Raw genomic sequence first — 21,079 nt, forward strand, 5'->3', positions numbered from 1 at the left:
TATTTGTTTTTAAGACATGGAACTGTGTATTAATTTGTCATAGTGTGTACTCGGGCTGATGCCTGGACCGAGATTTAATACATGCTATTGTTCAGAAATTTGGTGTATATTTCTGGGCGTGACATTTAATCTCTCATCGGTCTATTTAAATCCCTAGGGTAAAGGGTAGTTTCTCCCATCATTCCAATCTTTATGAAATAGGCCATACCCTTTGATGCTCTTGTCAAAATCCTGTACTATTTTGTACTAGCAACTTTTAGACTCAAATTTGTGGTTGTGAAAATTTATGGATGCTTGCACCCGTGGGAGGTGGTCTGTCCAGAGGCATAAGTAGTGTGACCGTGGGTCAACCGCTGGTCTGACCGGCTGGTAGCCGTCGGTCTATCTGGCCGGTAGTCGTCGGTCTAACCGGCCTGATGCCTTCGGTCTGACCGCCCTAGAGGTTGCGGCCTGAACACCCCTTCACAGAATATATGCACAATTTAATTGTTTCTAAAATTCTTGCTAATATGCTATCCTCCTTGGCTCTTTGACAGTGATGCTTCCTCGTACTCATCACACGCCTGCTCAAGACCCTGACAGTCAGTCAAACGATTCTAGTGCCGAGCAGTATGCTCAAAGTGATGAAGACGCTGAAGAAAATGTTGAGGGAGATAGTGAAGAGGAAAGTGGAGATGATGGCAGCGGTAATGAAGAGGGTGAGGATGACGATAGTGATGGGATGGAAATTGATCCCTACATCCAGTTTGTGGTGAACATAAGGAATTCGGCTCAGTATACCATATTGAGGTATCATGATCAATTCTTGAGGCCTAAAGACACCACAGATACCCGATTCCACACCGCCTTCCAGAAGACAGTGTATGAGCAGGTTTATTGGGAAAGCCTTTCCAGATCACAAGTGGATTTCTTGGAGCGATATCAACGAGACCGCAGAATTTGAGAGCTTGCATGATCTCTTCAAGCTAGTTGGCATTGACCGCATTGTGATGCTCAAGCAAGATTACAATGAGGATTTGATCCGCTAGTTTTATGATACTGTGTGGGTGGCTGGAGACTATAGTTAGATAAAGTGTGTCGATGATTTGGATGTCGGCAATATATATGGGGTGGCTAGCGAGGCGTAAAGATCGATTGTTAGGATGAACACACAAGGTTACCCAGGTTCAGGTTCTCGACTAGCGAGATAATACCCTACTCCTGCTTGGTGATTGTATTTGTTTGTGGGTAGATCAACTAGAGAATAGCCGATCTGAATATGACGTATGTCTCGCCATCCCATGAGGGCTGCCCCCATCCCTCTTATATAGTGGGGGATAGGGCTTATAGATATAGTCCTAATCTGATAAGACTAAGATCTATCCTAATTCGGTTATAACTCAGATCCGATACATGCGGCATGCAATCCTACAGTTACCAAACTCCGGTTGATACCATACAGATATAATCTCCTTCCTATTCGGTACCCCCATGACTGTATGTATACATGTAGTCTACGGATACTCCTAGTATAGGTATTCCACAAAGTGGATGTCTGATACTCTCCCATGCTCTATCTCTCGGAGGCAGTTCCGGAGGCTCCTCAACATTTGCTTCGATTTTGGAGATGATTTGCATGAGGAGCTCAATCACATTCCGCTCTCTATGGACTATCTCTCTCAGTTTTATGAAGATTGAGTGCAGTACACACATGGCAAGGTTGCCAATTTGAGGACCATTCCCAGTGTGGTCAACAGGATTGTGAGAGCTACTATCGTCCCTCGCCTTGGCAACAATGATGACATCAGAGGGGTGGCCTGGCACGTCATCGATGCTATCATTCAGGGCCATCAGTTTGATGTTGTGTCTCTTATGATGCAAGAGAGTGCTACTATGCACCCTATATCATGAGGTTGATTCAGGACAAGCTTGGGGCTGCCGAGGATAATTTGAAGCCACACAAGCAATACAAGCCCCGTCTCCAGCTTTCAACTCCTAGGGGTGCAAGAGTAAGACTATGTCCTCAAGGTGGAAGTTCAAGTGCAGCTCCTCCTCCACCACCTTCACCTCCTCCATCACGCCCTCCTCATGGGATTGCTCCTCATGACTTCTTCAATCCCCAATATGCATATTTTGGCATGCGTCCAAATGATTACTTCAATCCAGTGCTAGGGGTTCTCAATACCCTTAGTGATAATTTTGCTTGCCTGCACACTGGACAAGAGGCTATGCATGAGGATGTGCATGGTCCTTGAACTCCTCCATGGGACGATTATCCTCTCAGGTTGGTACTCTTGATCATCGTGTTAAGCTTTTGGAGAGTTCCCAAGCTTTTGTCTATCATCGTCGCCGTGATGCCTCTCATCCATCCTTTTCGGCGCGTCCTCCTTCTCCTCCACAAGATTGATGCCAAAATGGGGGAGAAAAACTAGGCTTTTATCTTCGGTTTATGGGACCAGAAGTAGCGAGGTTAGCTACATCTATCTACTAGGTTAAGTGGTTGGGTTATATTTTGTATGGGGTGTGGGCTATTACTGTATCTTCTGTGTTGTCTTTCGTTTTGTTGAACTCCTTGTCTTTTTGGACCCTTCGTGGTCTTGTAATAGCCTATGTACCTTGTGAGACCTCTTTGGATGCTTTATAACTCTTATGTTTGAATGGCTATTACTGTGAACTTGTGCTATGATGGATGGTGAATGTGAGATTGATATATATGTGACCATCTTTTGCTCATGAATATTTCTTGATGTTCACTTTGAAAATTTGTTTATGTGATTGCAATTGTTTAGGGGAAGCCTTATTGAAAGTTGTGCAGGTGTTCTATGTTTGATTATATTTATGTGTAGTGTTTGTCATCAATTACCAAAAAGGGGGAGATTGAAGCATCTAGGCCCCCGTTGTTAATTTTGGTAATTAATGACAAACGCTAATTCTGTGGACTAACTGTTTCCATTTGAGTTAAATATTTTTTGTTAGTATCACGCCTTTAGTGCACATGGATGATTAAGGCACGAAACAAAGAAAGGGAGAACGGTAAAGCTAGTGTTTTAGTCTTTAAAATTGATCGAGGTGAAGGGCGATCAAATTTGCTAGTTTATTTTAGCTTTGCCGTACTATTAAGAGGGGTAATGACCTCGCAAAGAGATAAGTTAAAATTTCCACAATAGGTCATTTGCGTAAACACTTAAACAAAATTTCATTCATGACAAATCTACTAAGCTCAGCCAGACCAAGGTCAGTCAGACCGAAGGTATTTCCACGGTCTGACCGCAGGTAAATGGCCGGTCTAACCGGCCTCATAGTGGTGGTCTAATCGGCTCGCCTGGCTGGTCGGACTGTGGGTTACTAGGTGGTCTGATCGACCCCCTGGAGGCTGATTTTTGGCCCCTCGAGTTGGCCGATACATAGCCGACAGAGCCGCAATCGGTCTGACAGAGCTAAGGTCGGTCTGACCGGCCATGCAACTCTAGTCTGACCGGCTAGGCCAATGATGTCATTTGACAAAGCTGCAATGATTAGTTTTCTGCCGTTGCACAGTAGCACGGTCTGACCAGCCACATACCTCCGGTCAGACCGGGAACACACTAAGTTTGGGAATTTCAACCCCAACGCCTAGTTTGTGTTGGTGGAGGTATAAATACTCCCCCACCAGCAGCAAGGGGCCTCTCTTAGCTGCCATTTCATTTGCTCACTTCCCTTGCACGTCACTCACACTCACTTGAGCTTAGGGTTCATCCATTTAGTGTGTTAGAAGGTGTTCTAGCCAAGAGTCAAGTGCATTGCTTCAGTGTAGAGCTAGTGTGGCAATTGATCATCTCCACACTGGGTCATCGCTTGTTACTCTTGGAGGTTGTTGCCTCCTAGACAGTTTGTGGAGGAGTTGCCCGATGATCTCTCCAAGAAGGTTCTGGAAGAGGCCCGGAGACGCTTTGTGAGTGGTTTGATGTTCGCCATCTCCGGAGTGAAGGAAAAACAATCCTAGTGATCGAGGCTTGGGTAGTCCTCTCTTTGAGCTGGCTCCCGTGTTGCCCACACGTTGACGAAGGGGGCATGCGGAGGCTTCGTGATTGAGCAGTGGAGTTGGGCTCGCCTCAACGGGGATTAGGAAGTCCGGCGAGTTTCCGAACCTCGGTGAAAAATTCCTTGTCTCTTGTCTCCTTTACTTGTTGCATTTACATTTGTGCAATCTATGTTTCTAGAGACATACTTGTGATCATTTCACCCTAGGATTGCTAAACTAGACTTAGGGAGCATAATTTACTTTCCTACTGTTACTTGAGCCACTATCACCCTAGGATTGCAAAACTTAATTGCCTAGTTAGTGTTGTCTCTCTCGAAGACTAGCAACTTAGGTTAGTTTTGTATAGGGTAATTTATTTTTAAATCTCCTATTCAACCCCCCTCTAGTCGACATCTTGATCCTACAAAAGTCAAGTATTGTGCTGGTCCTAGGCTAGGACTACTAGAGACATGAGGCTAGACACAAACGATACCATAAGATAACATGACACAACTAAAACATCACTCTGATTTATGAAAGCAAACTCAAAGATACAATCTATTTGTTTTTTCTCCTTTTCTCTTTTCTTTTCTTTTTTTGGTACAGCTTTTCTCTCTATTTTTCAAATTTTTAAGCACATTTCTGCCTTTTCTATTATTAAATGGTTTTTTCGATTTTTTTTCATCAGACTGGCAAAGGTCCAAAATGCAAAGTAATAGGGACTCAAAAGTAAATATAAAAAATTATAGGGACCAAAATGTAAAACTGTCATCCAAAAATGGAATCATGACGACACAATGATTCCATTTTTGCAAACGAATCTCGATTCGGACTCGACCGAAGTGGGTTACGAAAAGGGGAATGAGGTGGGGGTGGGGAATGGGAGGAAACAGATTTGGCTGTAGACGGAAATAAACCAACTAATTAATCATAATCTGCAAAATTTCCTCCAAAAACATATTTGTTATTTTTTTCTTTCTCCATCCTCACATGTAATGGATCTTCTTCCTCACGTGAAACAAGAGCACGGTAATGGCAGAAAGAAAACCTTAGATGCAAACGATATAACTCCCAAACTAACCAACGAAAAATTCCCGAAACCACAAAAATGGAATCCTGGCAGCGAGCCGATTCCGTTTTTGTAGGTCCTGATGACAACAAAGATACTGCGGTGGACAACAATGGTGGTATTAGATGTGAACAGAACTCGAAACTCTAGACAGACTAACCCTAAGACTAGCCACATGACGCGACAACGCAACGCAAAACTCAATAGTGAAAAAACTAAAAAGAACAATGCAGTGGCCCAATGATGTCTAGGTTAAGGATGAACTAATATACTATTTTTGTGTCTATTATCTGGTTTATGGGAAGGTAAAAACTCACCGAGCAACGAAAGCTCTGATACCACTTGATTTGAGCAGGGACGGCCAGATCTTTCATTGAGGAAAGAAGTTATCAACCCCACTACAATCGTACTAGACGTTGTTATGTTGCACCTTAGCGACCGATACACCTCTCCTGGTATTGTTGATCTTGCCGATGCAGATCAACCCTATTCCTGCAAGCAGTCGAGAACAAGCAAGAACAAGATGTTAATTCCAGATTTTGGCAAATAGTCGTTATAGATTGAAACACTATTAAAAACCAGATACGAAGGTGCGAATCGGCTGGAGGCAGGAGTCTGGAAGCGGTAGAGTTGCCGCCGATAGAGTCCGAACGGACAAGAGTTGGAGGCCGATTGGGATCAAAGCTTACAGATAGATTTGGTTTTGATTATGTGGTCGTGTAGATTAATTAGGTTTTATCTTAGATTTCGGTTGGGATTCTTATATTCAATTAGAGTCCGAACCCTACAAGTTAGTTAGTACTTAGTAACGGATTATTATCCGGTTAGGTTAGTTAATACCCGGGTATATAAGTGCCCGGGGTTCTTGCAAATTATCTTAAGATCAATCCAATTTGGCAAATCACCTCAAAACTTTTGACTTGCTCGAGCTTTCGGCGCGGGGTTTGTCAGCTTCGCAATGTAAGTGCCTGCTCATTAAAACCCGTCGATCAACTAGAAAAGGATTGTCTCGGTTATGTCCGATCTCCTGTTTTAGCTAGTTGATCGGCAGTCTGAGTTCTACCATTGCTTTAATCTGTTTTAGCTTGAAGTAGTAGTAGTTTTCGATCAAGTCCCTGTGGGTTCTTCTGTTCGATCTATTAGCATAGTTCCGATAAACCTGATTCTGTCTCGGTTTGGTCTGATCAATCTGGTTTGCCGGATCTGTGTTATCAGATTAGATCTGGGGATCGTGAGGGCTTATTGCTGGGGTTCTCGCCGGCATTATTTGAAGTAGATTGGTTCATTAAGCTCATGGATCTTCATATTTCTATGATTATATCGTACTAGATTGCATACTGTATTAGTTAGGTCTGATCTATGTATATTTTCTATCTTATTGATCATGTGCTACAATAATTAGTAGATCCCATGCATAATTGTGTCTAGATCTGTAATGTCTCGATTAGGTTCAATCTTCTAGGTCTAATATGAGAATGAATGCTATCATGTATTATTGTTTTATGCCGATGAACTAGTATAGCATCCTAATTTATGTTTAATTCCACACTTAGCCTCGTATCGGCTGTCGATTGTGCATGCAATAAGTACTGAAGTAGTCCGATCGGCTGATTCATCTTAGGATTGTCTCGGTTGGGTCCGATCTCTTAAGATTAATTAGTTGGTTGGTTTATTTAGTGTTTATCCAACTTCTGACCCAGCCGATTGCGCATATTTATGTTTACTATCATGAAATTCTTGTAAAGTCGATCGTCTAGTCTATCAGCTATGGTCCTGGGACGGTACCGGCTATCCAGTCGATAGCGATTTCTTGCCAGTTACAGGATCAAACTGACTGGCATGCCCAGTGTTTCTAAGAATGAAGTCCTACATTGGAGCTGTCTATGATTGACTCCTAGGCCTACGTGTGTGATAGTTGATTGTTATTTTCTGCATCAACATTTTGCCACTTTCAACCTTCTGTTTCCAGCCGATCCATCCTTTCTTGTCCGATTCGGTCTTTAGTCGCATTTCAATCCATAATGGTAATTTGCCAAAATCTGGCATTAACACATGACCACCAATTTCGGAATAATTCATTGTTACGAAATTTCCTCTTTTGTAACTGATTTCCACTATCGGCTAATTCCTGTTGGTACAGTACAGTAATAACGGGCTCCCTGTTTCAGCGCACCGTGCTAACGGCTATCTTCCCATTGACTTACGTTATAAGCTTCCGCTTTCCATACATGGGCACTCTCGCAATCACTCTCATTCCCCTCCTTGATCTCTTGTGACCCCTTTGCGCTCTTCATTCTCGCCGCGCCAAACGTCCTCGCTCAGAATCATCGCAGCCACGAAAGCGCATTTCCTTCCCGTGCCTAGGAATTCTGCCGCCCAGACTCTGCCATCGCCTCCGTCGACCTCGCCATCGAGCCCATCATTCACCGTCACCAATGCCCTCATCAACTTCGTCACCTGCCCTCATCGTAAATGTCACGCCCAGAAATTCCTCACACGAATTTCTGAACTTAATTGTGTATTAAATCCCTGTCTAGGACCAGCCAGGGTACACAAAAAGACAATGTTGATTACATAACCATCGTTCTTAGAAACAACTGAAAATTACACTTATTCTAGCGGAAATGCAGCGGAAAGAAAAACAAAGGGGTACACTAGCTCCAGCGGGTGCGGCTCCAGTCCACAGGCAACACTTCAACGGCGGAACAGCTCACTCCTGAGACGCACCTCCATCGGACTCTGCTTCTAGCTCTGGGTTGGGAAAGTTAAGCAAGGCTGAGTACAAACCACCGTACTCAACAAGTAACACGGACAAGGGGAAAACAAATGATGCAAGGATAACCAAGGACAGGCTAGGGTTAGTTGCAGTAAAGCGACAGTTACACAAATAACAGAGATTGAAAGAATAAAGGTAACTTAAATACAGTAAAGCATAAATACAATAAGCAGTTGTAAAGTACCACAACACTGTTCAACGTTACACCACGTTGCAACAGGCCCAACCACTACTCAACTTTACACCACGTTGCAGTAGTCCCGAGTGATAGCAAATTTACTGAAGTTATTAGGGTTCACTAATCACAGTGAAGCTGGGAGTTCGCCCGTAACCATGGGCACGGCTATTCGAATAGTTTATACTCTGATCAGAGGTGTACTACTGTACCCACAAGACACGACTCCACTACACTTGAACGTGCGCCGACATACCACCATGGTATACCGGAAAGGAGACCGTGATAGGACCCGTTACACAACCCTCCCTATTTAATCGTACCACACTTCAGGTTTCACCCCCTCCTTTACACCAAGTCGGGCAGTCCCCTCTTGTGCCTTGGTAGATCCGGAAGCAAGAGAAGCTTTCGTTACACCACGATTGCCCGTCCATACTCCATCACGCCTACCCTTGCCTGGGTACGTCAAATAGTTCGAAGTCATGCTCCAAATCCCACCTTACCCATTTCGGCATGTGGTTAGCACTTATGTACTTCCAGGGTTTCCCATGAACCGGTCCTTAATCACCATGGGTGCGACTCTCAAAACCATGCACCCACAGCCCACCATTATCAATATTTTAATTGACATTAACCCGAACCGGGTAGTGAATCAATATCTCAGCTATTCAGAACTAAGCATGATTAAATGTGATCCCATGAGCTATTTGTTCTAAGCATGGCTAAGCATTAACCTAGGCCTAGCTCTAATCAAGTTACCCCTGGTCCAGCAATGAATAAAGTTGGATAAACAACGGCATAATAATAAGGTTTACCCGAAAATAGCATAAAGTAACTACTTTAATTAAAACAATGCATATTTGAAATAAATAAGCGGGGAATTTGCAATAATGGGTTCAATATGTTCAAGGATGAGTGTCACTTGCCTTGCTCTGGGCCTTGGGGAACTTCGGCGACGATCTCGAAGTAAACCGGCTCTTCGGCGGGGTCCGAATCTAAGCGACAGAGCACAAAAATAAGTAAAACAGGCACAAACTCTACTGAAACAGCAAAAGAAACTAATTTTAATGGATTCTTGGTAATTTTATGAATTTAATGAAATTTGAATGGACCTAAACGGAGACTAGATGAATTACTTATGAATTTTAGAAGTTTTCTGGGTTTTTTAGCTAAACAGAAAAGTCCTAAATCAATTATTGCGCAATTAATGGGGCTGCTGACATCAGCGAGGAGAGAGGAAACTGACGGCTGACAGGTGGGGACCACCTGTCGGTGAGAGAGAGAGGGAGAAAGAGACTGACACGCGGGACCCACGGGAGGAGAGAGGAAGGAGGGGCGCGGGGTGACTGACGGGTGGGGCCCACTCGTCAGCAAGAGGGAACAGAGAGGAGGGGAGCAGAGCGCGGCTCGGGCGGACGGGGGCGATCGGCGGGAGCGGCGGGCGACGCGGCGGCAGCGGCGCACGGCGACGGCGGCGCGACGGCGGCGACCGGCGAGCGGCGACAGCGCGACGGCGACGACGGCCGAGGCTACGACACACGGCTGCAACCCGGCAGAACGGCGACGACGACGACTGGCGAGCGGCGACGGCGCGGCACGCGCGGGCGCAAGCAACGGCGGCCAGACGTCGGCGACGCGGAGGCGACGACGACCACGGCGGCCGGTGGGAGCGGCGAGCTTCGCACTCGTCCGGCGACGGCACGCGACTCGGCGGCGGTCGGCCGAAAGGGGGAGAAAGAGGGGAGGATGATGCGGGTGCTCACCGGCGGCAGCGAGAGCGCGGGCGGGTCGGCGAGATCGAGGCGAAGGTGGCGACGCGGGTTGGAGCGGGAGATCGGCGGTGGCGGCGGAGATCGCTCGGCGGCGGCGAGGCGGCCGGGCGCGACGGCGACGACGCGACGGAGGACCGCGCGGCGCGGGGACGTTCACCGGCGGCGACGAGGGTGGCAACCGGTCGGCGACAGCGGGACGAAGGTGGTGACGCAACAAAGCGGCGGCGACCGGCGTCCGACGGCGAAGTTGCGCGGCGGCGGCGAGAGGCAGCAGCGCGGCGGCGACTCGAGCGGACGGCGGAAAGTGAGCGACGGCGCGTGGCGGCTCGAGATTTATAGGGTGGCGGCACCGGCTTGGGCGGGCGGAGGTTGGAGACCGAGTCGGCGACGGCACGGTCTCGGCGGCAGCGGTGGCGGCGGCGGCGGTTGCGGCGACGGCTCGGACGCGGCGCGGCGCGGGCGCTGCGGACGGAACAGTCACTGACAGGTGGGCCCCACCTGTCAGTGGCGTGGGAGAGAGGAGGGAGGCGGCGCGGACTCGCGGGCGCGGGCGCGGCGCGGGAGTTGGGCCGAAGCCGCGGCCCAGGCGGGGACGCGCGCTGGCGGGCGGAGGGAGGCCGGCGCGGCTGGGCTGGCCGAGGAGGAGTGGGCCGGCTCGGCTGGGCCGGCCCGGGAAGAAAAAGAAAAAGAAAAAGAAAAAGAAAAAGAGAGAGGGAGGAAAATTGGACTTCGGCCCAATTTGAGAAGGAAGGGAAAAAGGAGGGAAAAAGGAAAACCCCACTTTTGCCGAGTTTTAAATTAATTTGTTTGGCCAAATTTTATACTTCTGCAATTTAAATTTAAATCCTGTTAGTAGATTGCGAGCCTCGATTTAACTGAATTAATTCCTTTTAGAGGGATTTTTCCTGAGTTAATTAAGCCAATTGTTATTTACGGATTTCTTTTTACGATTTAGGCTTAGGACGAAACTCCGGGTGTGACAAACCTACCCCCCTTAAACGGAATCTCGACCCCGAGATTCGGAGGCACTGGCGAAGAGGTGCGGATGGGCGGCCTTGAGCTCATCTTCTCTTTCCCATGTTGCTTCTTCTTCTGAGTGGTGACTCCACTGAACTCTGCAGAATCTGATCGCACGGTTCCGAGTCTTCCTTTCACTAGTTTCTAGAATCCGTGCTGGCTTCTCCACATAAGTTAGATCTTCCTGCAGGTCGATGTGCTCGGAGTTGGTCTGTTCTTCAGGCACACGTAGGCACTTCTTGAGCTGCGACACATGGAACACGTCATGGATTCCGGCCATGTTAGCGGGGAGTTCCAACTGATGCGCAACTTCTCCCCTGCGTTCCACTATCCGGTATGGTCCCACGAAATGTGGTGCCAACTTTCCTTTGGTCTGAAACCGGTGTACTCCTCGCAAAGGTGTGACGCGGAGGTACACATAGTCTCCTGCTTCGAAGGCTAAGTCCCTTCGACGATTATCTGCATAACTCTTCTGTCGGGTTTGAGCTGTTTTCAACCTTTCACGGATTATTCTGACTTTTTCTTCCGCCTGGCTTAAAACTTCGGTCCCAAAAACTTGACGTTCTCCTGTTTGATCCCAGAAGAGGGGTGTACGACACTTTCGCCCATACAATGCTTCAAAAGGTTCCATCTGCAGACTGGCTTGGTAACTGTTGTTGTATGAGAACTCTGCATATGGTAGGTTCTTATCCCAAGTTCCACCAAAGTCGAGAGCGCAAGCTCTGAGCATATCTTCAAGAATCTGATTTACCCTTTCCGTCTGACCATCTGTCTGGGGATGATAAGCCGTACTGAAGTTCAGTCGGGTTCCCAATTCTTCCTGTAGCTTCTGCCAAAACTTTGAAGTAAACTGGCTTCCACGATCAGAAACGATCTTCTTCGGTACTCCATGTAAACACATGATCCTAGCCAAGTAAATCTCGGCTAATCTTTTCCCTGAGTAGGTAGTGTGAACTGGTATGAAATGAGCGACCTTTGTCAAACGATCAACAATTACCCAAATCGAGTCATGACCAGCAGCAGTCCTTGGTAAACCAGTGATGAAATCCATCCCGATTTCTTCCCATTTCCATTCTGGAATCTGGAGAGGTTGCAATAGTCCTGCCGGCCTTTGGTGTTCTGCTTTGACTCGTTGACAAACATCGCACAAGGCGACGTATTCTGCAATCTCTCTCTTCATACTAATCCACCAAAACTTTTCTTTGAGGTCCTGATACATCTTAGTACTCCCAGGGTGAATAGAGTACTGGGTTTGATGAGCTTCTCGAAGTATCAAATCCTTTAACTCCTTGTCATCTGGTACGCACAACCTGTTTCCCATCCAGATTGTCCCATGTTCATCTTCTGAAAAATCTCAAGCTTTACCAACTCGCATATTTTTCTTTAGCTCGGCTATCTCCGGATCATTCGCTTGGGATTGGCGAACTTGATCCGCCAAAGTGGGCTGTGCTTCTAGAGCTGCCACAAAACCTTCTTCGACTAAACCCAAATTTAGTCGTTCAAACTCCTGTTGTAACTGCTCACATACTTCTGTTGACATCGCAGCGTTGCAGTAATTCTTCCGGCTCAAGGCATCTGCAACCACATTTGCTTTGCCTGGATGGTAATGGATGCTTAGATCATAATCCTTGATCAATTCCAACCATCTTCGCTGGCGGAGATTCAAATCTGGTTGTGTAAAGATATACTTTAAACTCTTATGATCCGTATATACTTCACACTTGTTACCGATCAAGTAGTGTCGCCAAATCTTTAGGGCATGCACCACAGCTGCTAGTTCCAAATCATGAGTCGGATAGTTACCCTCATGTGGTCCCAACTGTCGGGAGGCGTAAGCAACCACCTTTCCTTCTTGCATTAGCACACATCCCAGTCCTGATCTGGACGCGTCACAGTAAACCTGGAAGTCCTTCGTTTGATCCGGCAAAACCAACACGGGTGCCGAAACCAGCCTTTGCTTGAGCTCTTCAAAACTCCTATCGCACTCACTTGACCACTTGAACTTCTCTTCCTTTTTCAACAACTGTGTCATTGGCTTGGCTATCTTTGAGAAATTCTCAATGAACCGGCGGTAATAGCCCGCAAGTCCTAAGAAACTCCTGATTTGGGAAACCGTCTTAGGCGGGGTCCACTTGATCACTGACTCCACATTACTGGGGTCTACTGCTACACCTTGGGCATTGATCACATGGCCGAGGAACTTCACTTCATGCAGCCAAAAATCACACTTGCTGAACTTGGCATACAACTGGTGTTCTCTTAGCTTCTGTAGCACAATCCGCAAATGTTGCTCGTGCTCTTCTTCTGACTTGGAGTAGATAAGAATGTCGTCAATGAAGACAACCACAAACTTATCCAGGTATTCCATGAACACCTTATTCATGAGATTCATGAAGAATGCCGGGGCATTGGTAAGTCCAAACGACATTACCGTACACTCATACAAGCCATAGCGAGTAGTGAATGCCGTCTTGGGGATATCTTCTTCCCGAATTCTTAACTGATGATACCCTGATCTCAAATCGATCTTGGAGAAAATTTTGGCTCCCTTCAACTGATCAAACAGATCATCAATCCTTGGCAGAGGGTACTTATTCTTAATGGTAACATCGTTCAAAGCACGATAGTCCACACACATTCTCTTAGTTTTGTCCTTCTTCTCAACAAAAATAACCGGGGCACCCCAAGGCGAGGTACTCGGTCGGATATAACCTTTCTGAAGCTGTTCATCCACTTGATTCTTCACTTCTGCCATCTCATTGGCGGCCATCCTGTAGGGTCTCTTATAGATCGGTGCGGTTCCGGGTACCAAGTCGATACGGAACTCGATCGCTCTTTCAGGTGGCATCGTTGTGAGATCATCTGGAAACACCTCCGGATACTCACAAACCACTAGTATGTCTTCCAACTTCTTTGGGTCTTTGACTTTTTCCGAGGGCTGTTCTTCAGCTTCCATCTGATTCAAACAAGTCCTGGTTGACACTGACTCCGGCGACTGATAAGTCACCACTTTACCTTCTTTACTGGTCAAGGTGATTGTCCGCTTGGCACAATCAATCACTCCTTGATGCTTGGTAAGCCAGTCCATTCCCAAAATGACATCTAGGTCTTTAGATTCGAGAAGGATGAGATTGGCTAGAAAGGGTATCCCTTGGATTTCTATGGGCACATCAGAGCTATAAAGGTCCGAAAACATACTATGCCCTGGAGTATTAACCCGCATCGGGTCTCTTAACTTTTCCCTTTTTAACCCAAGCATTCCCACAAACTTCCTTGAAATAAAAGAGTGTGTAGCACCAGAATCAAAAAGTACTATAGCAGGTACGGAATTGACAGGAAACGTACCCAGTATTACTTCTGGCGCAGCCTGTGCTTCTTCGGCGGTGACGTGATTCACGCGAGCTTGCACGAACCTTTGCCCACTGCGTTTCGGCTTCGGGCACTTGTCAGCAAAGTGACCTGGGTCGCCACAGTTGTAGCACACCCCAGGCTTTGCACCTGCATCCTTCCTGGCTGGAGGAGGTTGAGCTGTCGGCGGAGGAGCATTCTGTTGCTGGGGAGCTAGTGCGGGAAGAGCACGCTGAGGTGGAGCACGCTGGGATGAACCACTGGAGAAGTTGTTGGGATTGTAAGGACGATGTTGGCGGACAATGAAGGTTGATTGTCCGTGCTGCTGATTCGAAGGATAGGAGCCTGTGTGGAATCGGGGCTTTTGAGGAGGCGGCTGGTTTGACCGGAACAGCGAAGCCTTCCTCTTCTTGTCCATCTGGAGGTGCTGGTCCTCTTGACGGATGGCCTTGTCTACTAATTTCTCAAAATCAGCATAGTCGCCCGAAAGCAACTGCTTCTTTAGTTCATCATCCAAGCCTCCGAGGAACTTTTCTTGCCTTTCGGCGTCAGTGCGGACGTCCTCGGGAGCATATCGCGCTAGGCGATTGAACTCATGAAGGTACTCAGTCACCGTCTTGGTACCTTGCTGCAAAGCGCGGAACTCACGCTTCTTCTGGGTGACTATCCCGTCGGGAATATGGGCATTGCGGAAGTTAAGACAGAACTCCGCCCAAGTCACTTCCGTGGTAGCGGTGCGGGTAGCCAGGAAATTATCCCACCAAGCAGAGGCGGGACCCATCAGTTGATGTGCGGCGAAGGAAACCTTCTCTTGGTCAGTGCACTGCAATAGGTTGAGCTTCTTCTCGATGGTATGGAGCCAATCACTTGCCTCCATGGGGTTGGTGGTGCTTGAGAAAGTTGGGGGACGAACACGGAGAAACTCTGGTAACTTGGACCGCACAGGGGTTGGTCCCTGCTGTTGCTGGTTGTTCTGGTTCTGACTCAGAAGCTGCTAGAGCACTTGTTGATGTTGCTGCTGCTGCTGTTGCATCTGCTGCATCATCCAAGAGAGCATCTGCGTCTGGCTAGCAAGAATCTGGGCAAGCGACGGATTCTCTGGTGGAGGCGGCAGGGGCGGTCGTCCGGTGCTGGACTGGTCGGTGTCGCGGTTGCCGTGGCGGGTGTTCACCATCTGCGGGGGCGGGAGGAACAGAAAGAGAAAGAAGAAAAAGAAACGACTAAGCAAACAGGGGCTTTATTTAATTAGTGAACTATAATTGTCTTGCTTAAGAAACACACTTAAAACCACACAACTCCTAGCGGCACAACCATAACCCCACTACTGCTATGGTTCACCACTAGCCCCAAGCGAAGCAAACCTAACACACCAAAACTAGCACACAACGACTAAAACGAAGCTAAGGGCGGCGTCTAGGGCACGGAAGGAGAGCGACGATCGACGACAGGGGACGAATCTTCTTCCTCGTCTTCAGAGCGGCTTCTTGAGTTGCTAGGGAGACCATCTTCATCTTCACCCGAAGCGGACTCGCTGCTGCTAGAGACCGTGACGACCCTGTTGCGGTTCCTTGCTGCGTTGAACGGGGAGACACCTTCCTCGGGCACCGGGGTCGGAGAGGTTGGCACCATCTGCATCAAGGGTCTTGGTGCATCCGGGGCACCAGGGTAAGACTGAACTCTTGGCGGCCCACGGGTTCGCTTCCTTGCCGTAGTGCGACACCTTGCACCTCCGGGCTCTGGGAGTCCTTTAAGCCTGGCATTCTCCTTCTTCAAGCGGTCGACCTCATCTTGCAGGCGGACGATCTGGGTGAGCTTGGCATCGTTCAGAGCCTTGGACGCTTCGTGGAGATCGTGATGCATCTGGTCGAGACCCTGCAGCACCGTGCACATCCTACCAAAGGTAGGGTCTTGCTCACTTCGGGCAGACCGAAACCTACTGACCATGGAATTGGGTCTACGACCAGGGTGATACCGGTAAGCCGAATGCCGAAACGTCAGGTCATGCCTGGCCCTGAGCGTTGTCATCAGACTGTAGGCAGCTTCCTGGCAGGCATGCTCATGTGTGCCTCCGGCTCCTTCTGCTTCCAAGTTAGGGAGGAAACCGGGGATTCCATGTAGCTCCAATATGACTCGGTGGGGGAACTCGCCTTCAAGAGGGTGAATCGTGGTGTACTCCAGCTCGTAGGGGTATCGTGCGGTGAACGAGACTCTTGCCAACTCTGCCACGAATCCAGCCATTCTGTTTCCACGATGATACAAAGGGTGGTCAGCCATATAAAGAGCACAAGGATTTGGAATCAATAGATGCAAAATTTTATTTCAAGATAAATAAACCATAAAAGAAACAAAGTAAATAAAGTTTTACCCGTAAATCGATTTACTCACGCTTTTCAACAAAAGGGGTTTTGTCTTTTTAAAACACTCACGCTTTTAAAAAAAACACCAACCCATTTTCAAAACACTCTAACTTTCGCAAACTATGCACAAACATGAAAAGTAGAGGGCTCTTAGGGTTTCCATTGGGGCTGATCTTACGGTCGAAGGAGGCTCTGATACCAACTTGTCACGCCCAGAAATTCCTCACACGAATTTCTGAACTTAATTGTGTATTAAATCCCTGTCCAGGACCAGCCAGGGTACACAAAAAGACAATATTGATTACATAACCATCGTTCTTAGAAACAACTGAAAGTTACACTTATTCTAGCGGAAATGCAGCGGAAAGAAAAACAAAGGGGTAGACTAGCTCCAGCGGGTGCGGCTCCAGTCCACAGGCAACACTTCGACGGCGGAACAGCTCACTCCTGAGAGGCACCTCCATCGGACTCTGCTTCTAGCTCTGGGTTGGGAAAGTTAAGCAAGGCTGAGTACAAACCACCGTACTCAACAAGTAACAGGACAAGGGGAAAACAAATGATGCAAGGATTACCAAGGACAGGCTAGGGTTAGTTGCAGTAAAGCGGCAGTTACACAAATAACAGAGATTGAAAGAATAAAGGTAACTTAAATACAGTAAAGCATAAATACAATAAGCAGTTGTAAAGTACCACAACACTGTTCAACGTTACACCACGTTGCAACAGGCCCAACTACTACTCAACGTTACACCACGTTGCAGTAGTCCCGAGTGATAGCAAATTTACTGAAGTTATTAGGGTTCACTAATCACAGTGAAGCTGGGAGTTCGCCCGTAACCGTGGGCACGGCTATTCGAATAGTTTATACTCTGATCAGAGGTGTACTACTGTACCCACAAGACACGACTCCACTACACTTGAACGTGCGCCGACATACCACCATGGTATACCGGAAAGGAGACCGTGATAGGACCCGTTACACAACCTCCCTATTTAATCGTACCACACTTCAGGTTTCACCCCCTCCTTTACACCAGTCGGGCAGTCCCCTCTTGTGCCTTGGTAGATCCGGAAGCAGGAAAAGCTTTCGTTACACCACGATTGCCCGTCCATACTCCATCACGCCTACCCTTGCCTGGGTACGTCAAATAGTTCGAAGTCATGCTCCAAATCCCACCTTACCCATTTCGGCATGTGGTTAGCACTTATGTACTTCCAGGGTTTCCCGTGAACCGGTCCTTAATCACCATGGGTGCGACTCTTAAAACCATGCACCCACAGCCCACCATTATCAATATTTTAGTTGACATTAACCCGAACCGGGTAGTGAATCAATATCTCAGCAATTCAGAACTAAGCATGATTAAATGTGATCCCATGAGCTATTTGTTCTAAGCATGGCTAAGCATTAACCTAGGCCTAGCTCTAATCAAGTTACCCCTGGTCCAGCAATGAATAAAGTTGGATAAACAACGGCATAATAATAAGGTTTACCCGAAAATAGCATAAAGTAAGTACTTTAATTAAAACAATGCATATTTGAAATAAATAAGGGGGGAATTTGCAATAATGGGTTCAATATGTTCAAGGATGAGTGTCACTTGCCTTGCTCTGGCCCTTGGGGAACTTCGGCGACGATCTCGAAGTAAACCGGCTCTTCGGCGGGGTCCGAACCTAAGCGACAGAGCACAAAAATAAGTAAAACAGGCACAAACTCTACTGAAACAGCAAAAGAAACTAATTTTAATGGATTCTTGGTAATTTTCTGAATTTAATGAAATTTGAATGGACCTAAACAGAGACTAGATGAATTACTTATGAATTTTAGAAGTTTTCTGGGTTTTTTAGCTAAACAGAAAAGTCCTAAATCAATTATTGCGCAATTAATGGGGCTGCTGACGTCAGCGAGGAGAGAGGAAACTGACGGCTGACAGGTGGTCCTGTCGGTGAGAGAGAGAGGGAGAAAGGCCTGACACGCGGGACCCACGGGAGGAGAGAGGAAGGAGGGGCGCGGGGTGACTGACGGGTGGGGCCCACTCGTCAGCGAGAGGGAACAGAGAGGAGGGGAGCAGAGCGCGGCTCGGGCGGACGGCGGCGACCGGCGGGAGCGGCGGGCGACGCGGCGGCAGCGGCGCACGGCGACGGCGGCGCGACGGCGACGGCGCGACGGCGGCGACCGGCGACAGCGCGACGGCGACGACGGCCGAGGCTACGACACACGGCTGCAACCCGGCAGAACGGCGACGACGGCGACTGGCGAGCGGCGACGGCGCGGCACGCGCGGGCGCAAGCAACGGCGGCCAGACGTCGGCGACGCGGAGGGGACGACGACCACGGCGGCCGGCGGGAGCGGCGAGCTTCGCACTCGTCCGGCGACGGCACGCGACTCGGCGGCGGTCGGCCGGAAGGGGGAGAAAGAGGGGAGGAGGATGCGGGTGCTCACCGGCGGCGGCGAGAGCGCGGGCGGGTCGGCGAGATCGAGGCGAAGGTGGCGACGCGGGTTGGAGCGGGAGATCGGCGGTGGCGGCGGAGATCGCTCGGCGGCGGCGAGGCGGCCGGGCGCGACGGCGACGACGCGACGGAGGACCGCGCGGCGCGGGGACGTTCACCAGCGGCGACGAGGGTGGCAACCGGTCAGCGACAGCGGGACGAAGGTGGTGACGCAACAAAGCGGCGGCGACCGGCGTCCGACGGCGAAGTTGCGCGGCGGCGGCGAGAGGCAGCAGCGCGGCGGCGACTCGAGCGGACGGCGGAAAGTGAGCGACGGCGCGCGGCGGCTCGGGATTTATAGGGTGGCGGCACCGGCTAGGGCGGGCGGAGGTTGGAGACCGAGTCGGCGACGGCGCGGTCTCGGCGGCGGCGGTTGCGGCGACGGCGCGGAGTCCGGCTCGGACGCGGCGCGGCGCGGGCGCTGCGGACGAAACAGTCACTGACAGGTGGGCCCCACCTGTCAGTGGCGCGGGAGAGAGGAGGGAGGCGGCGCGGACTCGCGGGCGCGGGCGCGGCGCGGGAGCTGGGCCGAAGCCGTGGCCCAGGCGGGGACGCGCGCTGGCGGGCGGAGGGAGGCCGGCGCGGCTGGGCTGGCCGAGGAGGAGTGGGCCGGCTCGGCTGGGCCGGCCCGGGAAGAAAAAGAAAAAGAAAAAGAAAAAGAGAGAGGGAGGAAAATTGGACTTCGGCCCAATTTGAGAAGGAAGGGAAAAAGAAAGGAAAAAGGAGGGAAAAAGGAAAACCCCACTTTTGCCGAGTTTTAAATTAATTTGTTTGGCCAAATTTTATACTTCTGCAATTTAAATTTAAATCCTGTTAGTAGATTGCGAGCCTCGATTTAACTGAATTAATTCCTTTTAGAGGGATTTTTCCTGAGTTAATTAAGCCAATTGTTATTTACGGATTTCTTTTTACGATTTAGGCTTAGGACGAAACTCCGCGTGTGACAGTAAACCCTCACCCCTTCGTCACTTTCACTTTCCGCCATTGGGTACTCTGCGTTCTTCGCCCAGGGTTTACTGTTAAGATTTTCCCACTTAGTTTTCATTCTGCTTCATCTCGATTCGACATGCTATAGTATTGGCCCGCTTTTAACCATTGCATCTTCCCCTTCTCCCAGCAATCCAAAAACCAGATCCTGATCCCCAGTCCAAACCCTAGGTTTTACTTTCTCAGGCCCATGGGTAATCCTGACCCAATAGAAATAATATGTTCAGAGGCTAATCGGATCCCTTTCAAGAATGTCAGACTGACCACCTCTGATTGAACTCAATTGTTCCGCTCCTTCCCCACTCCATTGTCTAGTTGGAGTGATTGGTACAATCGGCTCTACAAAACCTATGGCACCCAATGGGAAGAACCTGACATTGGCCACCGTTTAGGGCTCAGCCTGTCTGAGATGGAGAAAGATGAACCTCTACTCGCTGCTGCATCCTACTTCTAGTCCAATGCTCTAATCACTTTCTTGTTCGGCCACGGAGTCCTTACCCCTACACTGATGGATGTAGTTATGCTGACTAGTCTCAACATCATGGCCCCTATCAACCCCTTCAACCTTAAAGCCAAATTGCATCATCGGCTACATAACAAAAACATCGGGGCTGGTCAAAATACATTGAAGCCCACCGCAAAGAATCTGGATCACCCGATCACAGGGAGCATAGCGTCTTCCTCAACCTCTCGCTAGAAAGGTTTGTGTTCTGCGGGCAGACTCTAGGCCCCACTACTAACATGGAGAATATAGCAGAACGTCCCTCTCGGACAGTATCTACTTGGAATAGTATATCAAATGTTGAAACAAGTGACCACCAAGCTATCCATTGACCAGCCGGTTGGACATGTCATCGGACCATGGTGGTTTCTCCAACTATGGCTCCGATTATACTTTTCCAAGGTGTTGGAGTTGTCAGCTTTCAACCAGCGCAGTTATTCCTCCTTTGTCCTACATGGAATCAAAGCCAGTCGAGACCTAGAGGTGCATGTCACATGGGGAGATACTCTCATCATTCGCGGGTCATCGGATGTCGGCAGTCTAATTGGCACACATCTTCAAACTCTCCTATCTCGGCCCAGAACCCAATGCCTGCGTTTGCCTACAC

General features: G+C 48.8%; 1 protein-coding gene across 1 annotated transcript in view; it reads left to right on the forward strand.

Moving 5' to 3' along the window:
- The first annotated feature begins 538 nt into the window (after positions 1-538).
- The window catches only part of LOC121054711, a 40,699-nt gene continuing 20,158 nt past the window's right edge, over positions 539-21,079 (forward strand). Inside the window, exon 1 of the mRNA XM_040525156.1 lies at positions 539-871. Within this exon, the coding sequence (XP_040381090.1) occupies positions 539-871 (333 nt within the window). The remainder of the gene's footprint in view (positions 872-21,079) is intronic.

The sequence above is a fragment of the Oryza brachyantha genome, chromosome 6 (assembly GCF_000231095.2).
Source record: "Oryza brachyantha chromosome 6, ObraRS2, whole genome shotgun sequence".
NCBI classification, from domain to species: Eukaryota; Viridiplantae; Streptophyta; class Magnoliopsida; order Poales; family Poaceae; genus Oryza; species Oryza brachyantha.